Source organism: Diorhabda sublineata, chromosome 3, assembly GCF_026230105.1.
Source record: "Diorhabda sublineata isolate icDioSubl1.1 chromosome 3, icDioSubl1.1, whole genome shotgun sequence".
Classification (NCBI taxonomy): domain Eukaryota; kingdom Metazoa; phylum Arthropoda; class Insecta; order Coleoptera; family Chrysomelidae; genus Diorhabda; species Diorhabda sublineata.
Genome location: NC_079476.1, coordinates 42,048 through 68,852, shown reverse-complemented (window position 1 = coordinate 68,852; position 26,805 = coordinate 42,048). Strand labels below are relative to the sequence as shown.

Sequence of the window (26,805 nt, the reverse complement as noted above, 5' to 3'; positions counted from 1 at the left end):
TCAGTTTGAGCTGACATTGCTGGAACTTTGTCACTCATTTCTTCAGCTTTGCCCATATCCTCTATTTTAGCGATTAAAATGAGAATCTGCACTAGGTACTTATTTCAATTTTAGTCAGAAACAGTCACTACTTTACATTATTGAGATTAATAATAAATATAAGTAATATCACAAATTCACAAACACTAATAATAAGTCGCGAATAAAATATTGATATGTTTAAAAGTTTTAAAATTCGTTCGGAAGACACTTGTTTTATTATTATTCCTAACGAAAGGGGATTAATTTTCAGATTGTTTATTTTTCTCTGATGTCACCAGTCATTATCATGTTTATCGAGTTCACGTTTAAAGATATGAGGTTGTTTTTAATGAATCAAACATAAAACAGATGTTACCAAATTTCTGTTGTGGAGTTTATTTACGACATAGAATACTTTTATTTCCTTTGATTCGTACGTTAACCGCCTTATAGCTCTTTGTCGCTAATGTATCATGTCATGCGTCAAATTCTGATTTCAGCTTCCCTTGTAAAATGGCTGGCGTGCTAAATACTGAAATTTGGAAAAATTGGGAAAAATCTGGTAAACAAGAATTGTAAGTAACCGATATTTTGTCTGAAGGCATATTATACTAATATCTACTAGAATTTAATTAGTTATCATTTCAAAATGTTTTCAATTGTCATACGTTATAGTATCGAATCCCATCGTCAATTTTACTCAAATTATTTGAAGGTCTTACAAGAATTTAATCAAAACATACAATATTATATGTCGATTATACGTTGTAATAGTTGAATTGTATTACTTGTTTGTAAGAAATTCTTGGCTATCATGCAAAATAGGGGTTTAGCACATAACTGTTTGTTTGCAAATACGACACACATCAATCCAGCTTCAAAATAGTAATGAAATTATTTTTTAGTTTGATCGCTTTAGTGTAGGCACCTCAAAATTTACTTTGGACATAGTAGAATTTGATATTAAAAATACTTTCAGTTTCTCATCATTTCTAGGTGGTTACAGTATATAATTAAATTCATACTCTCATGTTTTTCTTTTTTAAGCAGATGTTTTAGTCCAAGGGAAAAAATGTTTAAGAGAAAAAACAAACAATTCAATCAATAGCATAAAGTAATATCTGGAAAAAATATTGTCAGGATGAATTAACAATAATATTGAAATATTCATAGATTTGTTAAAATATATTCTGTTTTTATATATAATAATAAGTTTTATAGAATATTGAGTGAAGGTTTTTTTGTAATTCTCTGTTGTATGAGTCATTAGATTTATTACTGTTGAGATTTGTAAACCAGCTAATTCTCCTCACATAACAAAGTGCTCTTATTATTATATAATTGGAGCAACCTACAGTGTACTAGTTTGTTATAATGCTGCAAAAGTACCCTATGTCATTAAAAGCATTCCAATTCTATAGATATTTTTAAAGTGACTGTTTCAGTCAAGGCAAAATATGTACTATCATTGAAAACAAAATTGGTTACCATAATAATGGGTACAAAATTCTATATAGCAAACTCAGTTATGTATCTACAAATGTTGTAGTGAGAAGAAAGTATTTCTATTATATTTTTTTGGCACAATAAGAACCAAAGATTAATAAAATACTGTCACTTTCTTTATTCTTATTATTTGGATAATGTCATGGATAGAATTAAAGTACAACTTTGCATTGTAAAATATTTTTCAGTAATATTAAATATATTACAATTTTGTATCATGCTTTATGGCTCTGGATGTTTTATTTACTTGGAATATTTGTAACTATGAAACAATTTCAAAGAATTTCTCCCCTATTCAAACACACACATCAATAAATATTCTGAATTTTCCTAAAAACTTTTTTTTTATGGTGAAACATTTTATTTATTTTTGTTTCAGTATTAAATTTTGTATACCACTTTTAAAAGATGAATCAAAAAGTCCTTTGTTTAATAAACATGGTAAAACAACAAATATTATTAGTTATATAAATGAATTGATTGATAAGGGAATACAGGGGATAATAAAAACAGATCAAGTCTCAGCAACCCTCAGGGAATTAGTGGTAAGTATAATTTCTCATTATAATTATTAAATATCATTTATTGGTAGATTTAACTGAAAAATTGCATGAATGTAATAGTTTATAAACATTCAGTTGGTTTTAAAATTAATATTTACAAACCTATAAAAAGAATTTGTTCCCAAATGAATAAGTTAAAATCTTGAAATATACAAAATTATCTAAATGATCTAATATATTGGTTAGCAAAATGAGGAATGAATATAAAACTGTATATGTGGTATTTTAAAACATGAAAGCAGCTCATTATCTGAAACAGAAAGAGATATTAATTCCTGTATAAACATATTTTTTAAAATTAATTGATTTTTCATGTAGACACCATTGTAATTTATGCATGGATATCTGAAAAGTAGGGTTTATGAAAACACATTGTTAATATTATTTGATAAGAAGTAAATTATATAATATGTATTTTTACATGACATTATTTTATTCAAGGCTCTTCACCCAGATATTCCTTCAATTATCCTTGATGTATTGAATTTAGCAGATGCTGTAACGTCGCAAATAGATCATGAGGAATCCAGAGAAAGAAGTAATTTTTGTACAATTGTTAAAGATTGTGAAAAGGTGAATAGCTGTTTTTATTATATTTAACTGCAATACATGAAATAATTAGCAATCTTATAATTTCCATTTATTATGTTGCATTAATAGTGAAGTGCTTTTCAGTTTTTATCTGACAAATTACTTAAAGAGAGATTGGAAATAGATACCTTGCAAGAAGTAGGAGTTCTGAAGAATGGTACATTTTATTCAAAATTTATCAAAGTTAAAACGAAATTATAGTAAGTATTGTTTAACGAAATTAAATCACTTTATATTTTTGGATTTTGTATCAAGGCTTGTGTGATGTGTAGTTATTGATTTTGGAATGAAATTTTCAGATTTCTGTTTTGATCTATTCGATAATCGAATTTGTACCATCTACATTGATTTAGATGGTCTTTAATCAAAATATTATGTGGCTTCAAAATTACAGAAACTGTGACTATCTCTTTATAATAGATTTGGATTCTCTAACACCTCTTCACTCTAGTTTTGATACTGATTGATTTGAACTGTAATAAAATTATAGAAAAGTAGGTTACTCAAAGAGTGGAGTGCGAATCTAGTGGAACAGTTAAGTTTAGTATAATTTATTAAGATAATCTATTGAAAATTGCACTGGTAGATTGATGTAAGTTCCTTAAAAATTTTATATCAGTATTCCATTACTTTACAATACTGTCTGTTAGTGAGATATAATGGTAATAGTATCCTGTCAAAAATAAAATCCCTTCAAGAAGTGGTGATTCTATTATGTTTTTCTGGTCTAATTCAGTACCCCATTTTACCATATCTCTTTTTCAGTGCCTGGACTTATCACATCCCCCTGTGCTTCACAGCCTTGTGAATTATACTATTTTAGATTAATTTATAATTGTGATTCTTCATAGTGTAGTTTAGCGTCTGAATTTGATTGTCGGTAACCATTGAGTTGAGGGAAATTAATATTTTTTTTTTCGGTTTTTAGCTACAAGCAACGAAAATTCAATTTATTCCGTGAAGAATGTGAAGGGTTTTCCAAACTGGTCACAGAACTCAATAGCGAGTTCACTGAAAATACAAATTCAAAAGATTTGATAGGTATAGTTCAATCTCTAATAGGTATGTATTTGATGTTATTTTTTATTATAAAGTCAAAATTAAATACTTGGATATATCATGCCTACCTGATACCTTCCATTGTAATTATTACAACCCTTTAGTAAATATTGATTAATAATACATATTCTAAAAATGAATTATTTTTAGGTTGTTTCAATTTGGATCCAAATAGAGTTCTAGATATAATATTAGAAAGTTTTGAAAACAAACCGAAAGATAGTAAAATATTCATTCCTTTGATTAATTCATATATGAATGATTCTCGAATCATAAGCGAAGTGTTATCTACCAAGTTTGGATTTTTAAGGAACAATGAACAAGAAATTCCACAATCTCTGTACATTCTTACAGCTCAGTTACTACAACACAAGATAATTCAATTGGATGACATTTATTACTGGGTAAGATTTTGCTAACAATACATTAGTATGTGTAGAAAGTATCAAGAATTCAGAGAGGTCTTAAAAACAAAGTATTATTCTGTATCAAATGGGGACTCATTGGAATAATACAATATTTCTTCAAGTTTTCTCACACGTACTATCTGTCTTAACCAATTTTATGAACTACATACTTATGTTTGCTTGTTAGAAGCCTTTTTGATTGGTTTTGTTATGATTTTTTTTCAATAATTCTTGTGGCCACGGTAAATTTAGAACGGCCCAATTGTTCCTATTTTTCATTTCTAATAGGTGGGTCAGTCTAAGTTGATTGTGTACTTTTTAAATTAAATCTCTACATTCTCTAGCTTTTGAGCACATATATTGAAATGTTAAACACGACGAATCTCTCACTAACACTTGTGTTAAAACATTTTGTATATTTAGAGTATGCAGAGAGAATACATTATTTATTATCTTTTTGTAAACAATATAATCAATGACAAAGAATAAATTGGATCAACATTATTTTTATATGACTTTACTAAACTAATAGTTTTTTCTGTAATTTTTTCTATTTGGTAACAATGTTTCATAATTTTGAAGTCGAGTAGATTATTCTCTCTTTAATGCCTTTACAGACCTCATAATCACATTTAGTTATATGAAGTCTGCCTAATTTTAGTTCCCCCTAGCCATAACCAAAAATATTGTTTCGTCAAGTAACTTGATGCATAAAAATATTTTAGTTGCTTCCTGAAGATAAAACTATGATTGCTGATTCAGAAAAAAGTCTAAAAGATGCTAAGGAGTATGTTAGAAAACTTCAGATTATTAGCTTGAATAATAAAGAAAAAGAAGATGCTCCCGAAGAAAATGATAATGATAGTGATAGTTATGAAGGGAATCAGAAATTGGGTCTATGTGAAGCATTATTATTGATTGGTGATTGGGAGAATGCACAGACTCTTATAAAGAGATTGCCCGAGAGATATTCAGTGAATTATGAACCAATTGCTAGTGCATTATGTGGATTATTACATTATATAATAGAACCTTTGTACAGCGAGTAAGTATACATGCAGAGGTGATTATTTTTTTAGAGTTCTAAAGATTCTAAAAAATAATAATTATTGAATATCATTATGATAAGATCAATTGCATTTATTTATTTTTTATGATATACTCCAGCTATTATCCTGATATATACTCCAAAAAAGCTTCACCTTAAGTACTAATTAAGCTTTTATCGATAGTTTTGTAGACAGAGGGTGATTATAAAATCTAGAGTTGCAGTGATGTTTTTTAGTCCAAAAACAAGATATGAAAGTAAATTGGAAAACTGTTAGATCACATTGTTTTTGAAAATGTCTCCCTTATAAAGATTATTCTATTGCATAGACTAAATACATTAATAATATTCCAAATTTTAGTTTTCTATGGTGACAAAATCAAAGTGTAGGCTAAACATGTTGCAAAAATTAAATTGGCTCGCAATTTTTTATAATCTGCTTGTTTTTTAGGTATGGAATTGTGAGTTCAAAAATACCAAGAACACCACTGGCACCCTATGAAGGTAACATAAAACCCCCTCAAGCACATACATTTTTGGAACTCAAAGATATAGCTCTGCCAATGTTTTTCATGTTAGGGGCTTCATTACGTTATGACACCATATTATTATGTAAAGTTGTCAGGCTTGCCAAGGCAGCTTTGTCAGCTTGCGGTATAGATAATCCCAAGTGTAGTGCACCCTCTGGAAATTCTATTTATTATGATATACTTTCATTGATTGATATCACTATACTACCGTCATTGTCGTACTTGGATTGCAATTGTTGTATAGCTGAAGATATTTGGACACTTTTAAAATTGTATCCATACCAGATTAGGTAAGTAATTATTAAATTTATATCTTGAAAAATCAGAGAATAAGACTGACATATATTTGATATTTTTTCAGATACTGCTTATACTCTAGGTGGAAGAATGAAACATATTCTTTATACCCTGATTTGTTGAGAAAACGGGCGGATTCAGAAAAACAAATTAAAAATATCATGAAACGAGTTAGCAAAGAAAATGTCAAGCCTGTTGGGAGACTGATAGGAAAATTGACCCACTGTTCTCCTGGTTTCTTATTTGACTATGTGTTACTACAGATTCAGGTTTATAATAATTTGATAGCTCCTGTAGTGGATTCTTTGAAATATTTGACAAATTTGTCATATGATGTGCTAGGATTTTGTCTTATCGAATCCCTGGCTAATGCTGAAAAGAAGCGAGTTAAACATGACAGTACTTCCATTTCTAGCTGGTTACAGAGCTTGTCCAGTTTTTCTGGTGCTGTCTACAAGAAGTACAGTATTGAATTGTCTGGTTTGTTGCAGTTCGTTGCTAATCAACTTAAAGCACAGAAAAGGTAGGAATTATGAACAAACTCTGTCTATGTGTTTGCAATAAACTCAAAAACTACTGAACGAATTTTTATGCAGTTTTCACCACATAGAGAGATTTATAAAATAGTTTTAGGTATATTATTAATCAAAATTTGTGTATAACGTTGAAATATGTTAATTGTGATATGTCAAAGGAACTTTAATTGAAAATTATACCTAATTCCTTTAAGATATAACAAAACAATATTCCCTTTTCTATATATAGAAAAAAATATTGTATTCCTTTTTATCTATTTCTTAAAGGTAACTCACTATGCTCATTCTATCTTATAAAAAAATGTAAATTCTTATATGGGGTGATTGCAAAGATATCAATTAAGGTACAGTCGCTTGTTTTACATGAAACATAGCGACTCGCACTGGATTTGAACAGGTAGAGAAACATATGTCTACGTTTTTTGTTTATCATAGATATTATAAAATATAAAAACACTCAAATTTCCTACTTATTCAACATTAATCTACCTGATTAAGTTTAAGAACAAATATGTTGTCACAACTCGTTTAAAGCGAGTCACGTGATCTGAGAAGCGCAAATAGATTTATTTTCGCGTGTGGCAATCTTTTGCAATAACTCTTTAGATATTCATTCTAATGGTGAGTGGAGTAAAAAGTGTACATGAGATGCTTAAGGATTAATACTGTATATGTTTTAAATAACTCTACTGCATTGAACTTGACTTTTTTTTTTAAATAGAATGAATCCGTTAGTTTTAGAGTTGATCGCGAACAGACGTGATATTTCTTCATTAAAACTGATGTACTGAATGCAGAAATAACTGATAATTTATATATTTTGTTAGTAAACTATGAAAATAATATTTTTTTAGTTTGGATTTACTGATTTTAAAAGAAGTAGTTCAAAAAATGGCTGGAGTAGATGCAGCTGAAGATTTGACAATGGATCAATTGAACGCTCTTGCTGGTGGTGAGTTGTTGAAATCCGAGGTAATTTTTTTAAAAGAATTTAGAAATATTCCCAGAGATAATAAAAATTGAATATTGTTTTAGGCTGGTTATTTTAGTCAAATACGTAACACAAAAAAGTCCTCTTTGAGACTAAAAGAAGCGATGGCGGAAAATGATCTAGCAGTTGCTCTTTGTCTTTTAATGGCTCAACAAAATTATTGCGTGGTATATAGAGAAACACAAAAAAATAGCCATTTGAAATTGGTAGGGAAGTTATCAGATCAATGTCAAGACACATTAGTTCAATTTGGAACATTTTTGGGATCAACGATGTCTGTCGATGAATATGTCAATAAACTCCCTTCAATTCAGAGTATGTTAACAGATTATCACATACCATTAGAAGTAGCCTTCTTTTTAGCAAGACCAATGTTTAATCATGCTATAAATGTGAGTATGATCGATCTTATTGTTTTAAATACAATACTACATATAAATCCCATATTTCTACAAGGGTTATGGCAGATTTAGGTTATTGTTGTATAAGAGGTCCAACCTTCAACAACCATGTTATGTCTTGAATATAAGCATTAATTGTTGCTAAATGCTGATGTTTGCAACAATCATAATTCCAACAGATACCAATACTATTACTATTAAAAAAGTTTTGTTCTTAAAAATGTATATTAGGAGCTATCTAAACTGCTTATTTTTCCAAGTTATTTTCATTATTTTGCCCTCCAATAAATTTATATAATCAATTTGTTGAACATTACCTAAAGAATTATTTTTAAGTACGAATTTGCATATAAATGTAGCAGTTTGAAATCTAACTCATTCTTGTGAAACTGAAAACTTTGTTCTCAATTTTCCCGTGTAGAAAAGTTGTTACATTTTTCTAATAATCTAAATTATATTGTAATAAGTTGTTTGAATTCATATTTTTGCATTATTGTATTTAATTTTTTTTGTTTTAGCAAAAGTATGATCAAATCAGAAAATTAGATCCGGGGTATAAGAAGATGTCTTCATCTATAAAAAATCAAAAATATTGTGAAGCTGTAACTGAAGTAATGGAACCGGTCTGTTCATCTTTAACCCTTTTACACCCTCCTCGTGTGTGGGAAGACGTATCTGCTCAATTTTTAGCTACATTCTGGTCTCTCACCATGTATGATCTATACATTCCCGAAGAGGTATACCAACAGGTTATCAATAAAACAAAGATGCAAGCCCAGGCATGTATGGAATCAGGAGCTAAAAGCAAGAAGGAACAGGAAAGATATCAAACTTTGGCCGAAAAACTCCAAGATGAAAAGAAGAAACAAACAGAACATGTCGAAAAAATCTTTTACAGACTAAAACAAGAAAAAGATAGTTGGTTTTTGTCAAAGTCCGTTAAAACGGCAAAGAATGAGACAATAACAAGATTTCTTCAACTATGCATTTTTCCAAGATGTACTTTTACTCAGATTGATGCCGTCTATTGTGCGAAATTTGTACATACCATACATTTACTTAAAACTCCAAATTTTTCTACTCTACTGTTTTATGATAGGGTGAGTATTTCAAATTTTATTTCTTATTAGAATGATTTGAAAAAAGATTAAATTTCCAGTTAAGTAGTAAATAGTATTTTTCTTAGATATTGATCTTTCAAAAACACTCAGGGAATAATCCTCCAATTTTGCGTTTGTAGTAAATCTTTAGAAATTATATGATTGAGATTAGGGTTGTTAAAGCTCATCTCAGATTGCACTAAGTTTACAGAATATCAAATAAAATGATATTGAGCTTTCAAACTTCTTATACATATCATTTTATTTTGACTGATGGTATTCAAAATGTTTTGGTTAATTTTCAGTTATTCTGTGATGTTACATATTCAATAACATCCTGCACAGAAAATGAAGCTATGCGATATGGTCGTTTCCTCTTTGCGATGCTAGAAACAGTAATGAGGTGGCATAGATCTAAAGAGGTTTTTGAAAAGGAATGTGCAAATTATCCTGGATTTGTAACAAAATACAGAAAAAATAATCAACATGCCGATAATTTGGATAACGTGGACTATGAAAATTATCGACATGTTTGTCATAAATGGCATTACAAATTAGCAAAAGCCATGGTCACCTGTCTGGAATCCAAAGAGTACGTTCAAATTAGAAATTCGTTGATAATTCTTATTAAGATCATACCGCATTTCCCAGTTTTGATCAAGTTGAGTCAGTTTATTGAGAAGAGGATAGAAAAAGTCAGAGACGAGGAGAAAAACAATCGACAAGATTTGTTCACCTTGTCTAGTAGTTATTTGGGCTTATTAAAGCAGAAGAATTCCAGCGGCCAAATGATGAAAGAAGCCGATTTTCATGTACCTCTCGACAAAGAAAAGGTAAGCCGATTTTTATTTAAATTGAAGTTCTAATATTGTCTAACAGAAAAAGTTCTCTAACAAATATATCTAAGAACCCAAATATATTCTGGAAATATTAAATCTGAACATCAAAGAATTTGTATTTTGTATTAGTGTTTGGTAAAGTTTGTTAATTTGGGTGTAATTTGAAAATTCCTCTTTAGGGAGTGGGACTCGATCTCAGTTGAAGTAAAAGAAAATCTTGCAACCTGTATTATACTTGAATGAAAGTGGCAAAGTGACAAAGTAATGTTTTGATTTTTAAATGGCTATATGATAGAAATGACTACTAAGTCCCAATAATTAAAAAAATGGTATAGATATTTGATAGAAAAGTAATTGGCCTAATGGCATTTACAGTAGCTATTATAGCTGCCACACCACTTTTATCATGTAAACATCTAAAATTATTTGGAAAATCTATTCTTTGCATCCCTAAAATAGTATAAAAGAGATAGTTATATTGAAAGCCCCAATTTAGCTATTTTATTTTAAGCACATTATTTTCATTTTCAAATATCTTTTTAGGGAGGAAAAGGACATGAATCTAGAATTGAGGGTGCCAACAAACATAATGGTGAAGTGAAAGGTGAGTTTGTCATCTGTGTATGATTTACAATTGTGGAAATGATGAACAAATACATAAAAGAAAAAAAAATCCACTTCATGGATTATGTAGAATTTTTTATTTCAACAACATAATATGAAAATATGTATATATAATTATATTATTATAATAAATCGATATACTTTTTAGATGACTCTTCGAAGGAGAAAAAGTCTAGACAGTCATCAGATGATACCAGAAGTAGTTCCAAACCTCAGATAATTTCTGTTGATATAACAGGGTAAGTTATTTACCCTAATAAAATAAATGATAATTTGAAAAGATAATAAATAATTTGGTTTAAATAATGCCAAATAGAAAAAACATTTCTGAAAGGCCACTTGGTTAAACTCTGTAGAGAAATAATTGAGAAATACTATTCAATATTCTTATACCAATAACTATTACCCAGATTTAACTCGAGATTACTGAACCTATCCATTACCGTCATTCTAAGGGTATTAGTGGGGGTTTAATGTTTGGATTAATAATTTGGAGTCATTGATATAGCTTTGATCATTTTCAGCAGTAGTTCAAATAACAAAATCGAAAAACAAATAGAAGAGCAAGGAAAGGAAAAACGCAGATCGGAAAGAAATGAAGAAAAAGAAAGAGAAAAGGAAAAACGAAGAGAAAGAAGAGAAGAAAAAGCAAATGCAAAAGATGAAAAATATGAAAAGCAATACAGCAGAGTGAGTTCAACATTTTTAATTAATTTTCATTATTAAAATGACAAAATATATATTATACATAAGCTCACTTTTATGTTAGATTCACATGAGATTCATTGGACTATTTCTTAAATCCTTTGTCCTCTTAGTTCAAGTTGTTATGCTTTAAATCGTGTCAAAAGTAGTAACTGTTCAAGGAGTTCGGCAGAGTTAAAAATTCATTTTTTAGGATCATATCTAAGACAGTATAATGCGAGTCATTTAATATACGAATTTAAAGGAACTTTTTGTGATTTAGCCCAGGAAAGTACCACTACCTCACCAGAGTGCTTCTTTTCAATTTTTCTTTTTTTCTATATTGTTTTTTATAGAAGCATCTAGGTCTCTGATCCTCATATGAGCAAGCACCCAATCTAAAGAGATTTATTCTTGCGTATTTCATCAAATTTTCCCCTTGCACTTTCATGTATATAAATGTTGAGTTAGTGACATAGAAACTTATTGTTGGACACAATCATATTTAAAATCTTTAAATACATCCAAATAATTAAAAAATAATGTTTTCATCTTTTTAGTCTCAAGACGAAAGATACATTGAAAAGCTTAGTCCAAAAGATGAAAGTAGATACACCAATGAGCAAATGGATAGATATTATGATGACCGAGGTGGAGGCCACTATTACAGAAGTGACATTAGGGATGACAGGGACTTGTTAGCTAGCGGTAATGGGAGCATAGGGAGAAGTCAGGAGGCGGAACCCGATAGAGGTTAGTGCTAAAATATATTTTCTTATCTTTAGTTTCACTTAAATTAGTTTTGCTTCTCTAAAAAATAACATCAAGTTAGTAATATGTGATTTTTTCTTTATCTTTACAGATTCAAAACGAAGAAAAGTCGACTCCTCTTCGAAGGTTAGTATCCAGGTCAGATAACATCTGGGTTCCATCCCACTATTCAAATTCCATATTGGGAGATTGGGCTGAAAAGTGGAAAATGTTTGTCAATTTTGGCGTTTCAAGTGTTTCGAGACATTTTAGTGCGCGTGTTGTGAACATTTTTTTAAAAAGTATTCAGCAATTGAGGAGCACAAAATCAAAACCCATTTCTACGTGTTTTCTACCCTTTCAATACCCCCAGAAGAGTAATTTTATGTGTGCGAATCAAGATTTTATGTTTTTGATTGATTTTTGTTTTTGAAGAGGAAGTTTTGTTGCAATATTTTGAGTCAAGAAGTAAAAACGAATAGTAAAATTAAGTTGAAAGATATACAAAGCATGAATCAAATTTAGTATTTCAATGGATTATCTACTGGATCGTAAGTTTATGAAAAATAAAGAAACAAATGGATGCTAATTACCGCTTTAGTTTCTCGTATAATATCCAATAATGGAAGAAATTATCTTGATATTAATAAGAAAATAAATAAGACTGCTAATTTTAATTTATAATATAATAAAATAACGAAGTGGCCCGTTGGATTTGATGAAATGGCCTATATAAGAAACATGTGTCTACTACCATTTGGATTCTGTTAAATTTATACTACAATGAGAAAACTAAAAGATGCAAACTGGACCAAAAAATGAGATGTATTCACAGAAAATCTGCAGACAACTATAATACTCATGGATTTCCCGATAAGAATAGTTTGAAAATATAATATTGAAGAAAACTTCAAGAATATTTATAATAACCTGCTGATGTTGGTGATTTTTTCCATGTGCTGTAGAAGCTTATGAAACCCGAAACGTGAATTGTAACACGATATGGAGACTAGTTATTTTGATTACCTAAGCCCAATCTTCCCTAGTTAGTATTTGGAACAAGGACATTGCAGGTAAGTGTTAGTTTAAGAAATATTGTCAATCCCATTTATGAAAATTGGGAAGAGGAGATTTTCTTTGTCAGCTTGGATTATCATTAATAAAACCCATAAAAATTATGTTTATTAATTTTAATTATTCTCTATTTTTTCTGCTTAAAAATTCAATTTAAAAATCAGCAGAAACAGATCTATACTATAAGGTGAATTTTGACTATGCTGTACTGGCTGACCAAGTAATACATTATTAGAAAGGCCTTTTGAATCTTTTCAATGTATTGTTTCAAGATATATGCCTGTTGTGTCAGCTTAACGCGTATAATATTTAAATCTAATTTAAATGTGATAATGTTCTCATGATGATTTTAATGTATTTTATTATGCAGATAAATAAATATAAAAACGCATTTACCACAGCAAAATTAACTCATTATTTTCTATTTGGCTATAACTTTGAACAAAAGATCTTTAGTTTTTTTTGGCTGAAATTGTTGTCACCTAAAATTCACAGATACTCTTTACTACTGTGTAAAATATGTAAATTTGCTTAAATACAAGAAAAGTTTTATTTTGAAATCGTTAATCAAAACTTGAAATGAACTTATGCCAAAATGACAATTTTACCGCCAAAGACTCCATTGTAGCTAATCTATTCATTGGAGGAGATCTCATAAATACTAGTGGCATAAAGATTAGTTGTGACACAATCGTCGATTTCTAGAACATTAAGAAGGTTACAATAGACGGGAAGGAATCAAAAACTGTGCGTGTGAAATTAAGACCGCATGTCTTACAGATGACACAGATAAATTTTGAAAACTTTGTCTAATCTAATTTACTTTTTGGGTGGTTTGTGAAGCAAATTTGCTACAAGCTTATCTACTTATACTAATATTTCAAAATGTATTAAATTGGTGCCGAACTACATACTTACTTTATATTTTATACAGATTATATCAAATAATGAGTAGATTTCAAATTAGTATTTATATGATTACAAAACTGTAAAATGAAAAACATAATTTGTTATTTGCTATCAATTAATTTGATTTTGTTACATCCTTGTGTTTGGATTTAAGTTTATAACTATCAGAAAAATTTTCATTGTTTGCAACCATGGAAAAAATCTACATCAATGCTGAAAGATATACAAGTTTTGGTCCTTTTTGATTAACTCATTCTTCCTATTGTTGTTTTAGCATTTCTAATATGTTTCGAAAGAAAGATTGTTCAATATCTACAAATCGTTCATTTACCGCACACAGGATTTCATTATCCGAGGCAAATTGTTTACCACCGAAGAGTTAAGTTATGGAAATGGGTAATCAATGAGTGATAAATCTGCAGATTATGGCAACCCAACTAATTCGAATCCTGCTTGAGTTATTGCGACGGGACTGGACTTGTGACTAGGTGCGTTATCCTGATGCCTCTGCGCATAAACTTTCTTGCCTCTGGAATTTGTTCGGCGATGATGAACCCCTTACTTCACTCTATGAATTCTACATTCTCTAGTGTATGATAAGCTCATCCATTTTTACTAATCTTACAAGATAATTTATTGTCTTGTTTATACTGCAGCATTAGAATTCATAAAGAGAAACATTCATGAAGGGAATTTATGTTCCAGTGGTGGATAAATAATCGCCTACTCTGATGATACAGTACTTGTAACGAAAAGGAACGAGATCGTTGGTTAAAATGGTTAAAAGAAGTGGAAAATGTTCCAGCAGAGTAGGAGTTAGAAACTTGCAGGAAAAGACAAGATATAAAAAAGTTGTGGTGGGAAAAAGGCGAGAAGTTGTGGACATGGATCATGGGACTGATCCATTCCAACAAGAGGATTTAGAGAGCATTTTTGCGGCGCAACCCCATTAGTGATGTTAAGCCATTAAAATGACTTTTCGAATTAGCTTGTGTGCCTAACATTCGTGTTACCTATCGTGCATGATCAGTTTGAAAAACAGTTTATTATGTACCGTATGGTATATGAGATCACTAACTTCAATTGTAATATGATAATAAATAATTGATAGCAATAAATTTTTTCGCGTAAAAAGGCGATCCTTTTGTGGGTATTAAGTTTAATGAAATTTGTTTCTCAGATATACGAGGTATGTCTAAAAAAAGTTCGTTGAATGATTCGACTACTCAATAGCAACATGTGTTACGCGCACGCGCTTGCACGTAACGTTCCGTATCAAAGAGCGCCACCAACTAGAAAACGACTGGTTCGAAAGTTTTAACAACGGTAAGGAAACGACGCGATCGAGTCGGACGTCGACAAGCTGAATACCAGACGAAACCTGCTGGAACGATATCCGATTCATGGAAATGAATTTAGCATTAACAAGAACGCATTTCGCTCCTTAATTTTCGAAGATTTGGGTAAAAGGAAGATCTGTTCCCGATTTATGCAATAGTCAAAAAGGTTGAGACCCGGTACTATCAGTTCGCTGCGTTTTCCAAGCGGTAATCGATAGAACCGTCTACGAGGATTTTTGGAACGTTTGCTACGACGCATTCGGCGTGCTCATTACAATTGATCAGGACTGGTCAGTGGGTACGGATGCTCGATAATGCGCTCGCCAATTCTTGGCTCGGGATGAGCCACCGTATTCTCTTGATCTGGCAACTTCGCACTTCTTTCCGTTTTCTCGCATAAAATAGGTTTCCAAAGGCGTGTGACATTCGATTACTTCGAACTTACCATAAAGGTAATTTGTTTGTATCTCCCGTTTTGTTTATTTTCTTTTTCTTTTTTTTTCGACAAATCTCGTATATATCCCATTATGGGAGACCTGTCATTGGCGAGAAAAATTTATCTTCGGTCCGCGTTAATGTTTCTAAGATGTTTATTCAAATAAGAGATTGTAATTGTATATATAAAATAATTGCTAATTTTAATTACCGCATCATCAAACAATTGGGTATCTTCATATTTCGATGACAAATCATATATTTGAACCCTTCTAATGGATCACTCTATTTATTACTAAAATTGTACATGAAAAGGAATAATATTTGCGTCAATGAAAAAAAAAAGCGGCACGCGTCCTGAAGGACCTCGTAGTTAGAGATTTCCTGCACTTTTTTGAACAATGGGAAATTCGAATAGAGGAGGGATGATAGGTGGTGGTGATAATAAATTAACATACATATCAAAATAAAATATTTCATATCGCTAGTCTCGTTATTTAAAACAATAAATTATCTTCTGCTCAATACATATTGAAAAAAAAAAAAAATAATTACATAACAGAAAGTGGAGAAAAGTAAAATATTTTCACAGCAGTGCGTTACAAAATTGTGAAATAAATTAGAAATTAGTTTGTGATTGGATTTTATCCAGGAATTTTCACTACTCTCCAAATATGCGTCTTTTCCTATTGAACCTCTCTTAAAGCAATATATCCAATAAAAAGATAATAGCTGTAAATCGTCCTTTTTGAAAGCATCCCTTCTTATAGCAATTTATTGAAATTGAGTTCAAACTGAAAAATATTTTTTGCCTGTTTAAGAGTACGTGTTCTGCCAAAAATGCTAAACTTTAAGATGTCAGTAAATATGGATTTCATTCGGTAACGTCAAATTTTAATATATAAAATTGAAATTCCATTCAAACTATCAAAAATAATTGTAAAAAAAAGATTGTTTTCAAAAGTTTTCATTCAGATTTATTATTTATATGCTTTTCTTGTAATCGCATCACTAAAACCTTTGGAAAGACATGTTCCCATTTTCCGACAACTTCCTCGAAGGTCTTTGCTTGATTATCGTCGCTTTTTTTATACAAATTCTCTCTAAAAAACCTTTTTTCATAAGAACTTTATGTAGTACCTATCAGATATCTTCATTTACCTGCTGTACGAATTGGTTACACAATGTGATCATGATTGACATGTTTTTACCGAGTTTTTTCGTAAAAAAAAATTTGCAAGTTGTCAATATCAAGTAATATTTTGATAAAAACTATAACAGATCGAAACGTCAAATTTTTCGTGGAAACTTCTTTCATAAATTAAGTATTTTGTTTATATTTACTTATTGATAACTGTAAAAAATACACTATAATCTCTCGCGATCTGAGGGCGTCAACTTTCTAGCTTCTTTTTTACTTTTTTGTTTCGAATTGTTTGATTCGACTGTAATCTTTTGGTTTATTACGTACAAACAAGGAAATGTACTGAATTTTCATTTAATATTGAATATAAAAAGTTGAACTCATATTGGGAGATAAACTGTAGATGAACGGTATTTCCAATTATAATTATATTTCAAAACAAAAAATAATTTGTATGAATGACGCTTTAGGTTTGTTGTAGCAAACCGTCTTTATCTACTTGATCTTGTGTGATATGAAAATTGCATTCCGACAGCGTGGAGTGGAAATAAAGAACAAAAAGTTTCACGTTCCAGAAACAAAATAAACTTGTTCGAAACGAACCAAAATGTTTCGAATAAATTTTAGTACATATGGATCCTCCCAATTTTACATCGTATATTTTGGAGCGATCTATTGACATTGTACTTTTGGCATAAGACTCCAGAAATGGTAATTGACAACGGACAACTATTGCAAAGAGCGTAACGGAGAAGAAGAGACGATCGAGCATCTGCTCTACAGGTGTCCCGTCTCGATGGAGAAACGACGTCAAATGCCGGAGGTCGATAAACACTATATAAGCTATAAGAGGGAGAAAGATAGCAGGGTGATTAGTTAGTCAACTATGTTTTTAACTTGTGGAAAATGAAGGGTAACATAACGGGCCTCAGACCATGATCGACCTAACTAATCACTTTTCCAAATGCAACGCGATGTACGAACATGTGATAGGAAAATATACCTGCCCCGACAAATACCGGTCCTAGTTGTTCTTTTGAGAATAAATGATCACGCGTTGTATACTAGATAATTACAATTCAAAACATATAAAACGATATGTAGTAAGTAAAAGTAGTAAAATTAGTACGTGTCTTTATAGGTATAATCCCACTGAGAAAAATGAAACGTATTGGAATTGGAAAGTATATATAGAAAATGCATGTCGAGGTAGAGCAACTTGGTTAATTGATTGATTAGTTGAAGAATGTAGACATGATCTTAAAATTTGTATTCGTCGTTAGCATCGACGAACATGCATTTACTGTAGAGGCGTGTTTTAGCCGCCATTCCAATATTACACGGTCGTGTTTCAAGACTACAATCGATTATTTAAAGGGAAAACAACTTTAACGAAACTGGTGATATGATATAGACCGAGAACAGTAAGAATAACGCAAAACATCGAATCAATTAGACAGTTTGGTTGGCTAGATTCAAAATATGCCGCATGCTGTTTAGTTTTCTATTCCTTTTCTGAGTAAAATTTATCCGCAATTGAAATTTAATTCATAAAGATTGGTTATCGCAGGAAACGAAGTATATAGTGGCACAACTGAATGGATGGCGCTCGATATGTTAAATTATCGTCAAATCACGCTGTTAATATAAATAGACAAATGAGAAATGGATCGTAATTATTGTTGAGTGTAAAAATACAGGGAAAAACAGTAATTTTAAAAATTCACATTAGCTGTGTGAAAAAGGGATAAAAGAAATATCTAAATGGATAAATGCAGTGAGGAGAAAAGAATAAGAAATGTATAATCTTATTCTGTAGCGTGCCAACTCGGCAAGTATAACAAAATGGTCGTTGTCGATCTGTATAACGCATACGGGTCGACTCATTTGCAATTCGAGTTGTCAACGGGAGTCGCGCGCAACCTTGTCTTGCGTTTCACAGCGGAATTCCTCACACGGGCCAACTGCTAGTCGTCAACTCAAATCCAGTTAGTTGCGTGCCGTACAATCGAAGACCACGGATGCGGAGGGCCTTATATTATTTAAAATAAGTGATCAATCTCAATCAATCAATATTTCTTTCGTTGAAGAGGTGGAAAAGCATGAATTCTTCATAGCTTTCTTTTGTCATGCTACAAACTTTGCATCTGTTTCTTTCGGCTCTTCGGCAGCAACAAACATCCTGCGGCTTGAGTTTTTTTGAATATACGGATGACACCAATATTTCCTTCTTCCTCCTCTACGATACCGTCTGTACTGATAGTAATCTATCATTTCTTCCTCAGACTTACTACTGCTAGAATGCATTTTCAAAAACTAGCACTACATAAAGTAAAATTATAGAAATATAATTTCACTCGTCTGAGCTCTGTTGCCAACTGAAACCGACTATCGGCCGAGTGTTACGGACTGAAGTTGCAAACAGGTTGCACAACTCCGATTGCGCGTTGCGCAGTCAAGTTGCAAACTCAAATTGCAAATGAGTCGACCCGTGTGCGGAGGGCCTTAAAATTAGTGTAGACTTGGATGTGAAATTAAAATGTCGAGAATTTTTTCACTTGCCTGTAGAATTGTGTCATAAATTTGAATATTTACATCCATAGTTGTCCTAAAACTTATTAAAAAAAATTGGACGTAATAAATTCAGTTAAGATCGAGAGTCTAATTATTATTAATTTTTGTATTTTATTTATTTAATTATCAACTGTGTCTATTATTGCTGTCGTCTCCTGTATTGCTAACATTTCACTTGTTAATCTCACAGCATTCTACAGAAATCTTTTTAGATATTTTCGAACATTTTGTACACTTCTCTTGTTCATCATAATAACATGTTTTCAACTTGAAAAAATACGATGAAAGTGTTTTCTTAACAGTTATTTTCCTCAGAAATTGATCTCTCGCCATGATTTCAAAACAACATTCGTCATGTCATTCTGTTGTTTGTTCGGTTGAAAATAAAAATTCTCCTGATATTTCATCTTTGAGTCATGAAGTCAGTTTGTTCTGAGCTATTTTCATTCAAAAATAACAGTTTGTTATTGATGATATTACTTATATTGGACTTGCAGAACTTCTTCTTCTTCTTCCTGCTGTGTATAGGCATAATTGCCTGTTTTTCTTCACGTCATTGCCTCTGTTCAGTCACCTGGGAGGTTGTCACTCCATATTTTCCTAGGTCTTCCAAGGCTTCTTTGTCCTGCTGGTGATTTGTCCTTTGATATTTTCACAATTCGTTCTTCCGTCATGCGGTCAATGTGCTCATTCCACATTTTATCTTTCTATACAGTACCCAGTCATTGATATTATCTATCCCGCATGCGGGGAGTTGCAGAACATCTGGAAGAATGTGAAATAGCATACTATTATCCGAAAATAGAAGTTCCATTGATATTAAAAATTCATTCTTCAGCTGAAAAATGAAATGAAATGTTCCGATAAAACAGTCAATCTAACAATTTTCAATCAATATTCAAGAAAATGTTTTCCAGTCTCTGTGAAAGATACCGATGATTATGAACAATTAAAAAAACATGTATTATGACCATTTATAGTTGAATAATCGTTACCATAGGCCAAACGAGATCCTTTAAAGATATGAAGCAGTTATTGCTTTTTAGTACTATTTGTGTTTTATTAGCTCTTGAAAATTTGATCAATTAAATGGAAGAAACATCCGGTTTAGCCTGTTATACAAGAGTTGCCTTTTAAGTTTTTATAAAAAATATTCGCCCTCGAGGTCTATAAATTTTTGCATACGCTCAAACCTATTCAGGAAACATTATTTCAACTTAAAAGCTGTTATCGTAGATACAGCCTTTTAAGGTGATGAAAATCCATGTCCACTTTTATTTTGTTTAACAGGGGAAACAAGAAAAGTAATTAAGCGATGAAACGAGGTAATTTATTCGATGTATTTTTCCTTCAAATATTCAGTTGTTTGACGTGGTTTATGGGAGCTGGCGTTCTCGTGATAAAGAATAATGTGACTTTTTTTGTTCATGTTCATCCGAAATCGATTGTATTGCAGACTAAATAATATCTGTATCTGTCTGTTATATGCTGATCTTCTTTAATCATGTCACATATATACGATGTTTCTCGAATTAACCGATTTTGACTGATTTTCTCGACATTCATCAATGATTTATGCAAACCAACTGTTAACAATTGGTGCTTCATTACCAAAAGTTGAGTTATTGTTGAGTAAGACCTTTTTTAAAATCATAAAAAATTATCCAATGTTAGCCTTCACGGATGATTTACATTTTTGCACAATCTTGTTTTTTTTTTTTAAATTTCACTATCAACAACTTACTCGGTCAATTTCTAAATTACCACAGGCTTCGTAATAACAATTGTCAATATTCACAAACTCATTAACACCACCCATTATTCGTTTATGAAAACTTGAAAGGCAACCCTCGTAAAACAATGATCGTTTTTTTAAATAGGAGGTGGTTTCATTGTGGACTCCAAAAGATTAGCTTCATTAATTGCTCAATAAGAGTCTCTGTTCACTTTTTTTTCTTCACTTTGATTCGTTGTTTGTTTACGAGTGAATACGCATCTCGCGTCACAATTTTGAGATTCTTAAACATCTCAAATCCTTTTCAAACTAGAACACATAATAATGGGTTATATTTTCTGTTTCTAATAATCTATTTTGAATAAAAAAAAGTTCAATTAAGCCACAATTAATTGAAATAAGCACTATAATTTCCACATGAAAATGACTAGACAAATTTTATCTTTATATTCAGCCTTGTATAATTTAACACTTAATTTATATTATATGTTTTGGATTTGAGGCGAATTTGATTTATTTACCTGACATAATGTGAGAAAAGAAATTAAAAAAAAATTATTTTTGTATGGTGTTGTTCTAAATTGATTTTTTAAGTAAAATACTGAGCGATGGACGATCTTCCTACTTGGAACTCACTCTTTCTTCGTCTTTGGCCAATTATAAATATAAATGAAAATATATTTTAAAATCTAAATCTAAAATAGTTCGATAAAACGATCACTAAATATTCCACCCCGTGAAAATAACATTAAAATCTTTAAATTTTTATCTCAAATAGACAATTTAAGGATGTGAAAAAAAATATTTGCAAATTTAAAGAATGTGTTATGTAATGTGGAACGTTACATTTATAGTGAATATCTCTTTAACGAGTTATAATATGATAAATCTCCCTCTTTTATCATAAAAAAATGTTTGTACGTAATCTCATTTCCCAACATTTCTATGGGCTGAAAAATAATTCTCACTCTCCCAATGTCATTGGTGATAGGAGCTTTTCAAAGCTGAAATTATTACTTGGAATCAATCATATCTTAAGAATAAATCAATGATATTGATTATTGATAATATTAAAAACACGTACCAACTATAACTTTTTTTAAGAAAAAAAAAATACAATTGTAATAAATATTCTCGAAATTTGTGCTATTAGTCCATTACAAAATTACAGCTTATTAATGAGCGAGACGCCAAAATATTCATCACTAACCCAACCAAAATATTTATCACTTACACTTAAAACATATCTAGAACCGACTCTGTTTATCGATGATATTTGATAGTCTGATAACATTTCGTGTGATTGTTTTTAGAGTCTCGTTTCAAACTTGCTTATTTCGAATATACCTTAATTATTCTTCATATAAACTAATAGGACTGTACAAGTATAGCTTAATAACTAAACTACTTCATTTATAAAGAAATTTGAAAACTATTGGATCGATAAATTTCCAATTTGAAACAGTTTTCTGTTCATATTTATTTTGTAACTTTCAGTAGATCTTGAATAAATTTGAAAAAACCCATTTTTATTTTTTATCTACCACGCTATCAAGTTATCAATGTCATCTATTCATACTTACTGTTCATAACAAGATAGAATCTTGCAATTTAAGTACGTTCGAATGAGTCTCTCAAAGAATATCTTAGTATACTTACTGAAGTGGATTTGTATTTTATCTTTATCACTTTTTTCTATACAGTTCTTCAATAATTTCCATTATCTATCTTATTGTATAGTTTACCGAGATTGTGCAGTCGAGCAGTGTATATAACTTGGTCTAATGTACTCGTTTTATAAACGGTTTTTTCAAAAAATATTTTCTTCGACGTGAAGGTATTTTTCTACATGTTGATTATAATATGGGTCATTACAATGTTTTCAAATCGAGCCTGTTTTAATATGTGTGCCATTAAAAATTTTTTTAGGCGTAAATATAAGTACAAAACAAATTCGTTTTATTTATAACTGTGTTTATAAAAATATTTGCTTGTTATTTCATATCCTCATTTTTGGAATCAACTTTTTTAGATCAAAGTTACAATTTAAACTCTTATTTTATAGAATTCCAAACATGAGGAGAGGAAATCAAATTCAGATTTATTTCCCGAAAAGACTGAGAAAAGAGAAAGGTCCACAAAACCGAAAGATAAAAGGGATAAAATGAGTGAAGAAGAAAAAGAGATGAGGAAAGAAAGGAAATTGGGCAGAAAGAGGGTGAGTATTTAATAGTTTTGATCACGATATAAAATGTTCAGAAGAAGACCAAATCGAACTTATTTTATTAACACAATATAGATTAGTATGAACAATTCTTTGTATTACAAATAAAAAAATAAATTGAATCTATTATCTTTTTGTTGACATAGCTCATTTTATTTTTTATTAAATAGTTATTCTTGACAATTAAATGATTTAGTACAAATCTTTACCATCCCTTTTAAATGGGCTTTTTCCTAAATACATCAAATCCTATTATATTACTATTCTTAATTACTAAATTATCCAAAAATTATAGATGTTTCCATTTCATTAGTAAACTTAACGATGGTCAATTTGATTTCGGTTTCAAACTGAAATCTTTTACATTTGCCTTTTTCGTATCAAATATAACGAAAATATCATCCGCATACCTGTAGGTACGGTACCCTGGGAAAATTTTAAACTCTTGACTAAACCGCTTTTCAAAGTGACTCATGAAGAGTTAAGCAATAAACGGTGAAGGGTAATTATCCAATGCTATTTCTTCGTGTTGTTTGGAAAATTCATTTTTATAATGTAAATAGTTTTGCTCCATATATGTTTTTGTTAGTTGTTTGTAGATATTCTTTTATTATATCAAATTATTAGAATACGTAAGTCTTCAAAAAAAGTTTTCCGTTGGAATTCATTGGTGAGATAGGTATGTCAAGTTAATAGGTATTAGTTTCCCTTCAATCTCTGAAGACTGTAAATTGGTTATTGAAACGTGCGCCAGATAGAGTAATTGTGAATGAATGTGAATTTAAATGTCTGTGTGATTTTATTGCAACTTCTCAGTTCAATTCCTGATGTTACAATGTAACGATTTATAAATGGAAAGTTTGTATTATAAATGTTTTCATCTTCTGTTGTGAAATCAGTATCATTGTTGCAATTGTTTACCTATGAGTATCAGCAGTGATAATTAAGTAAGGAAGTAGTAGATCTACTGAAGATTTTCTCATTATACGAAGTCTAGAAAACCTACCCAACCAGTTATCGCTCTATCACATTATAATGAGTGATTTATACCGAATTTTTCTCTTTTAACAGGACCGACTAGATGAAGTGCAATTAGAAATGAAAAGGAGACGAGAAGAAGAAAAAGGTAACATAATATTTCACCTTATTTTATTTATTATGGTAGATTATTGTAGTTATCTTTCGATATTCTGACTGATAACATCAAGCTTTCGTAATTTAAATTTTGTACACTATATCTCGACTTTTATAACAATTTTCTTCATGAAACAAGTTGGAATAATTGTATTTGATTGCAGCATCTAAAATGGTATCTCCATATCGAGGTGCAAATGGCGAAATGATGGAACCCTCTCCAATTCATATCAGAGAAAAACATCATCGAACAAGGGTATGCTTATGAAATCTGATTTATAATCGAGAAAAATAAACTGTAATTGTTTTAGGAAATATCACCGTACCAAAGAGATCGATCACATGAAAGATCTGAACCAAGGGACAAACAATATCCTTTTTAAACTAATTTTTTAATGTAAATAATACAAATATTCCCTATTTGTAGATGTAGATGAAAATTATGCACAAACTTTTGGGTGTACTGAGGTATTGAGGGTAGATTGGGAAGGTTTATTCCCACCCACACCCAACCTGCAAAAAGAAGAAAAATATCATTTCTGTTTTCATATAGTTTCACTGGACCAATCACTTCCGACTAAATTCTCTTTTTTCACCTTAAAAATATTTTACAACCTGATAAAGCACGATATAGAATAATATGACATGTGCGGATATGTTCCAAAATTTATTCAAAACAATTTTGCTCGTCTTGAACTAGTACAAGACAAGTTCACAACAGTCTACCGAAACAAGCGCCAACCAGAATACTATAGGTTAAAAAGAGGATGAATTCAAATACCTTTAGGGGAATATATTTCTATTCTTCATGTGGCAAAGTGAAATTTGTCAATTTTGATTAATTTCCTTCATAATTTTGTGCAACAATTAGTATCAGTGAGAATTTTAAGTTTTTCCCAAAGACATCCCCACTAATAGACCTTTGAGCTTAGGAAAAGCTGTATCTGAAATTATTATAAACAACTAACAACAGCTATTCAGTGTTGTCATATTTAATTAAAATAATTATAAACAGTTTTTTTTATATCTGAGACTTGAGTAGTTTTAAAATATTATGAATGCAGTTTTTTTTAAAGATAGGTATGTTCATCAAATACATTTCGATAAAAATTAGATATGTGGTCTTTGAACTGGTAATAGATATTATTCTCTGAAAAAAATTTGTAAATACGCAAGACAAAGAAATCAAATCTAAATTATAGTGAGACATTGTTGCGAAATTAAAACATCAAGAACTCCATAACAGATCATTATTTTTTGGTTTTATTATTGAATTGATATGTCTATTATAGTTGGGATGTCTTTTGTTTTTTCCTTTAAAATATATCGGTTCATTAATGTTTCGATTTTCCTTAACAGTATATTTACTAGGCGGAGTTCGGAGAATAAAAGAAGATAGCAAAAATTAATGGATTTGAAAAAAGATTGTTGAGTGGTGAATAAATATTTTGAATGTTGCGTCGAAATTAAGAACCCACTATATACATTGTTTAATGTTTAGTTTTTTATGTGATTAAATGATAAGTTTAGTAATATGGTTTATAATTTTATTCTCCCCAAATTTACTCAATTTTATTTACTAGAATTTGATTTCTTTTCTGAGATTATCATTTTAAAAAATGTAGTTGAAAATCCAGATTTCGAAAATGATATCCGGTTTTGAGTCTGATTTCCGGAAAAACACAATATTCATGAATTTTTTTCCACTTTTATGCTTTTAATAAATTGTTTTCGAATGAACTTATAGCTTTTTGAGATTCGAATATATAAAAGCACCTTTGTGTGAATTTTCACCGTAATTAGAATTAAAAGCTCTTTTTTTTTCTATATACCTTTGAAAATACGGGAATATCAGTTTTTTAATTGAAGGTACGGTATCCCAAAAAATCCCTCTTTTCCTCTCTTAATAGAATTTTTTTTTTTAAAAACTGATATCTCTTCTCTTATTAAAAAACCCACTGTATGAAATTTTGACTTGAATAAAAAAATATCTAAAGTGAATATCTTGATGATATTGTATTAATATTTGTGATGTGAATTAAAAAATGTTATAAATATATGAAAATATAGTGAATTTTTCATTTATTAATCATTATAACTATATATAATTTCATACATAGAATTTAATACAGGATAAAGGCTTACACAAAAAGCTTTAAAAATATTGTATTATTAAATTATACCTAGTTAATTGAGGTATGTATATCTGATACTACTGACACATGCTTTTTCGTTTATTGCTGTTATAATTTCATCTATAGGGAGGGGGACACAGAAAAAAAAGGAAGA

At 30.3% G+C, this 26,805-nt stretch overlaps 1 protein-coding gene across 2 annotated transcripts; it reads left to right on the top strand.

Annotated features, from left to right (window-relative positions):
• The first annotated feature begins 85 nt into the window (after window positions 1-85).
• Window positions 86-26,029, top strand: LOC130442069 (THO complex subunit 2). Of its 2 annotated transcripts, none has more exons than XM_056776052.1 (23): window positions 86-596; window positions 1,907-2,072; window positions 2,532-2,663; window positions 2,766-2,881; window positions 3,610-3,743; window positions 3,891-4,144; window positions 4,873-5,192; window positions 5,647-6,015; window positions 6,087-6,545; window positions 7,413-7,530; window positions 7,594-7,941; window positions 8,469-9,050; window positions 9,356-9,883; window positions 10,433-10,493; window positions 10,662-10,752; window positions 11,038-11,203; window positions 11,758-11,950; window positions 12,060-12,094; window positions 23,224-23,376; window positions 24,454-24,508; window positions 24,681-24,772; window positions 24,828-24,886; window positions 25,885-26,029. In XM_056776052.1, exons 1-23 carry the CDS (start codon window positions 535-537, stop codon window positions 25,913-25,915), a joined length of 4,524 nt encoding a protein of 1,507 aa, XP_056632030.1. In that variant the 5' UTR covers window positions 86-534; the 3' UTR covers window positions 25,916-26,029. The 2 variants fall into 2 exon arrangements, with proteins under 2 accessions (XP_056632030.1, XP_056632031.1); XM_056776053.1 differs by having other exon boundaries at window positions 360-596; window positions 11,041-11,203.
• The last annotated feature ends 776 nt before the right edge of the window (window positions 26,030-26,805 follow it).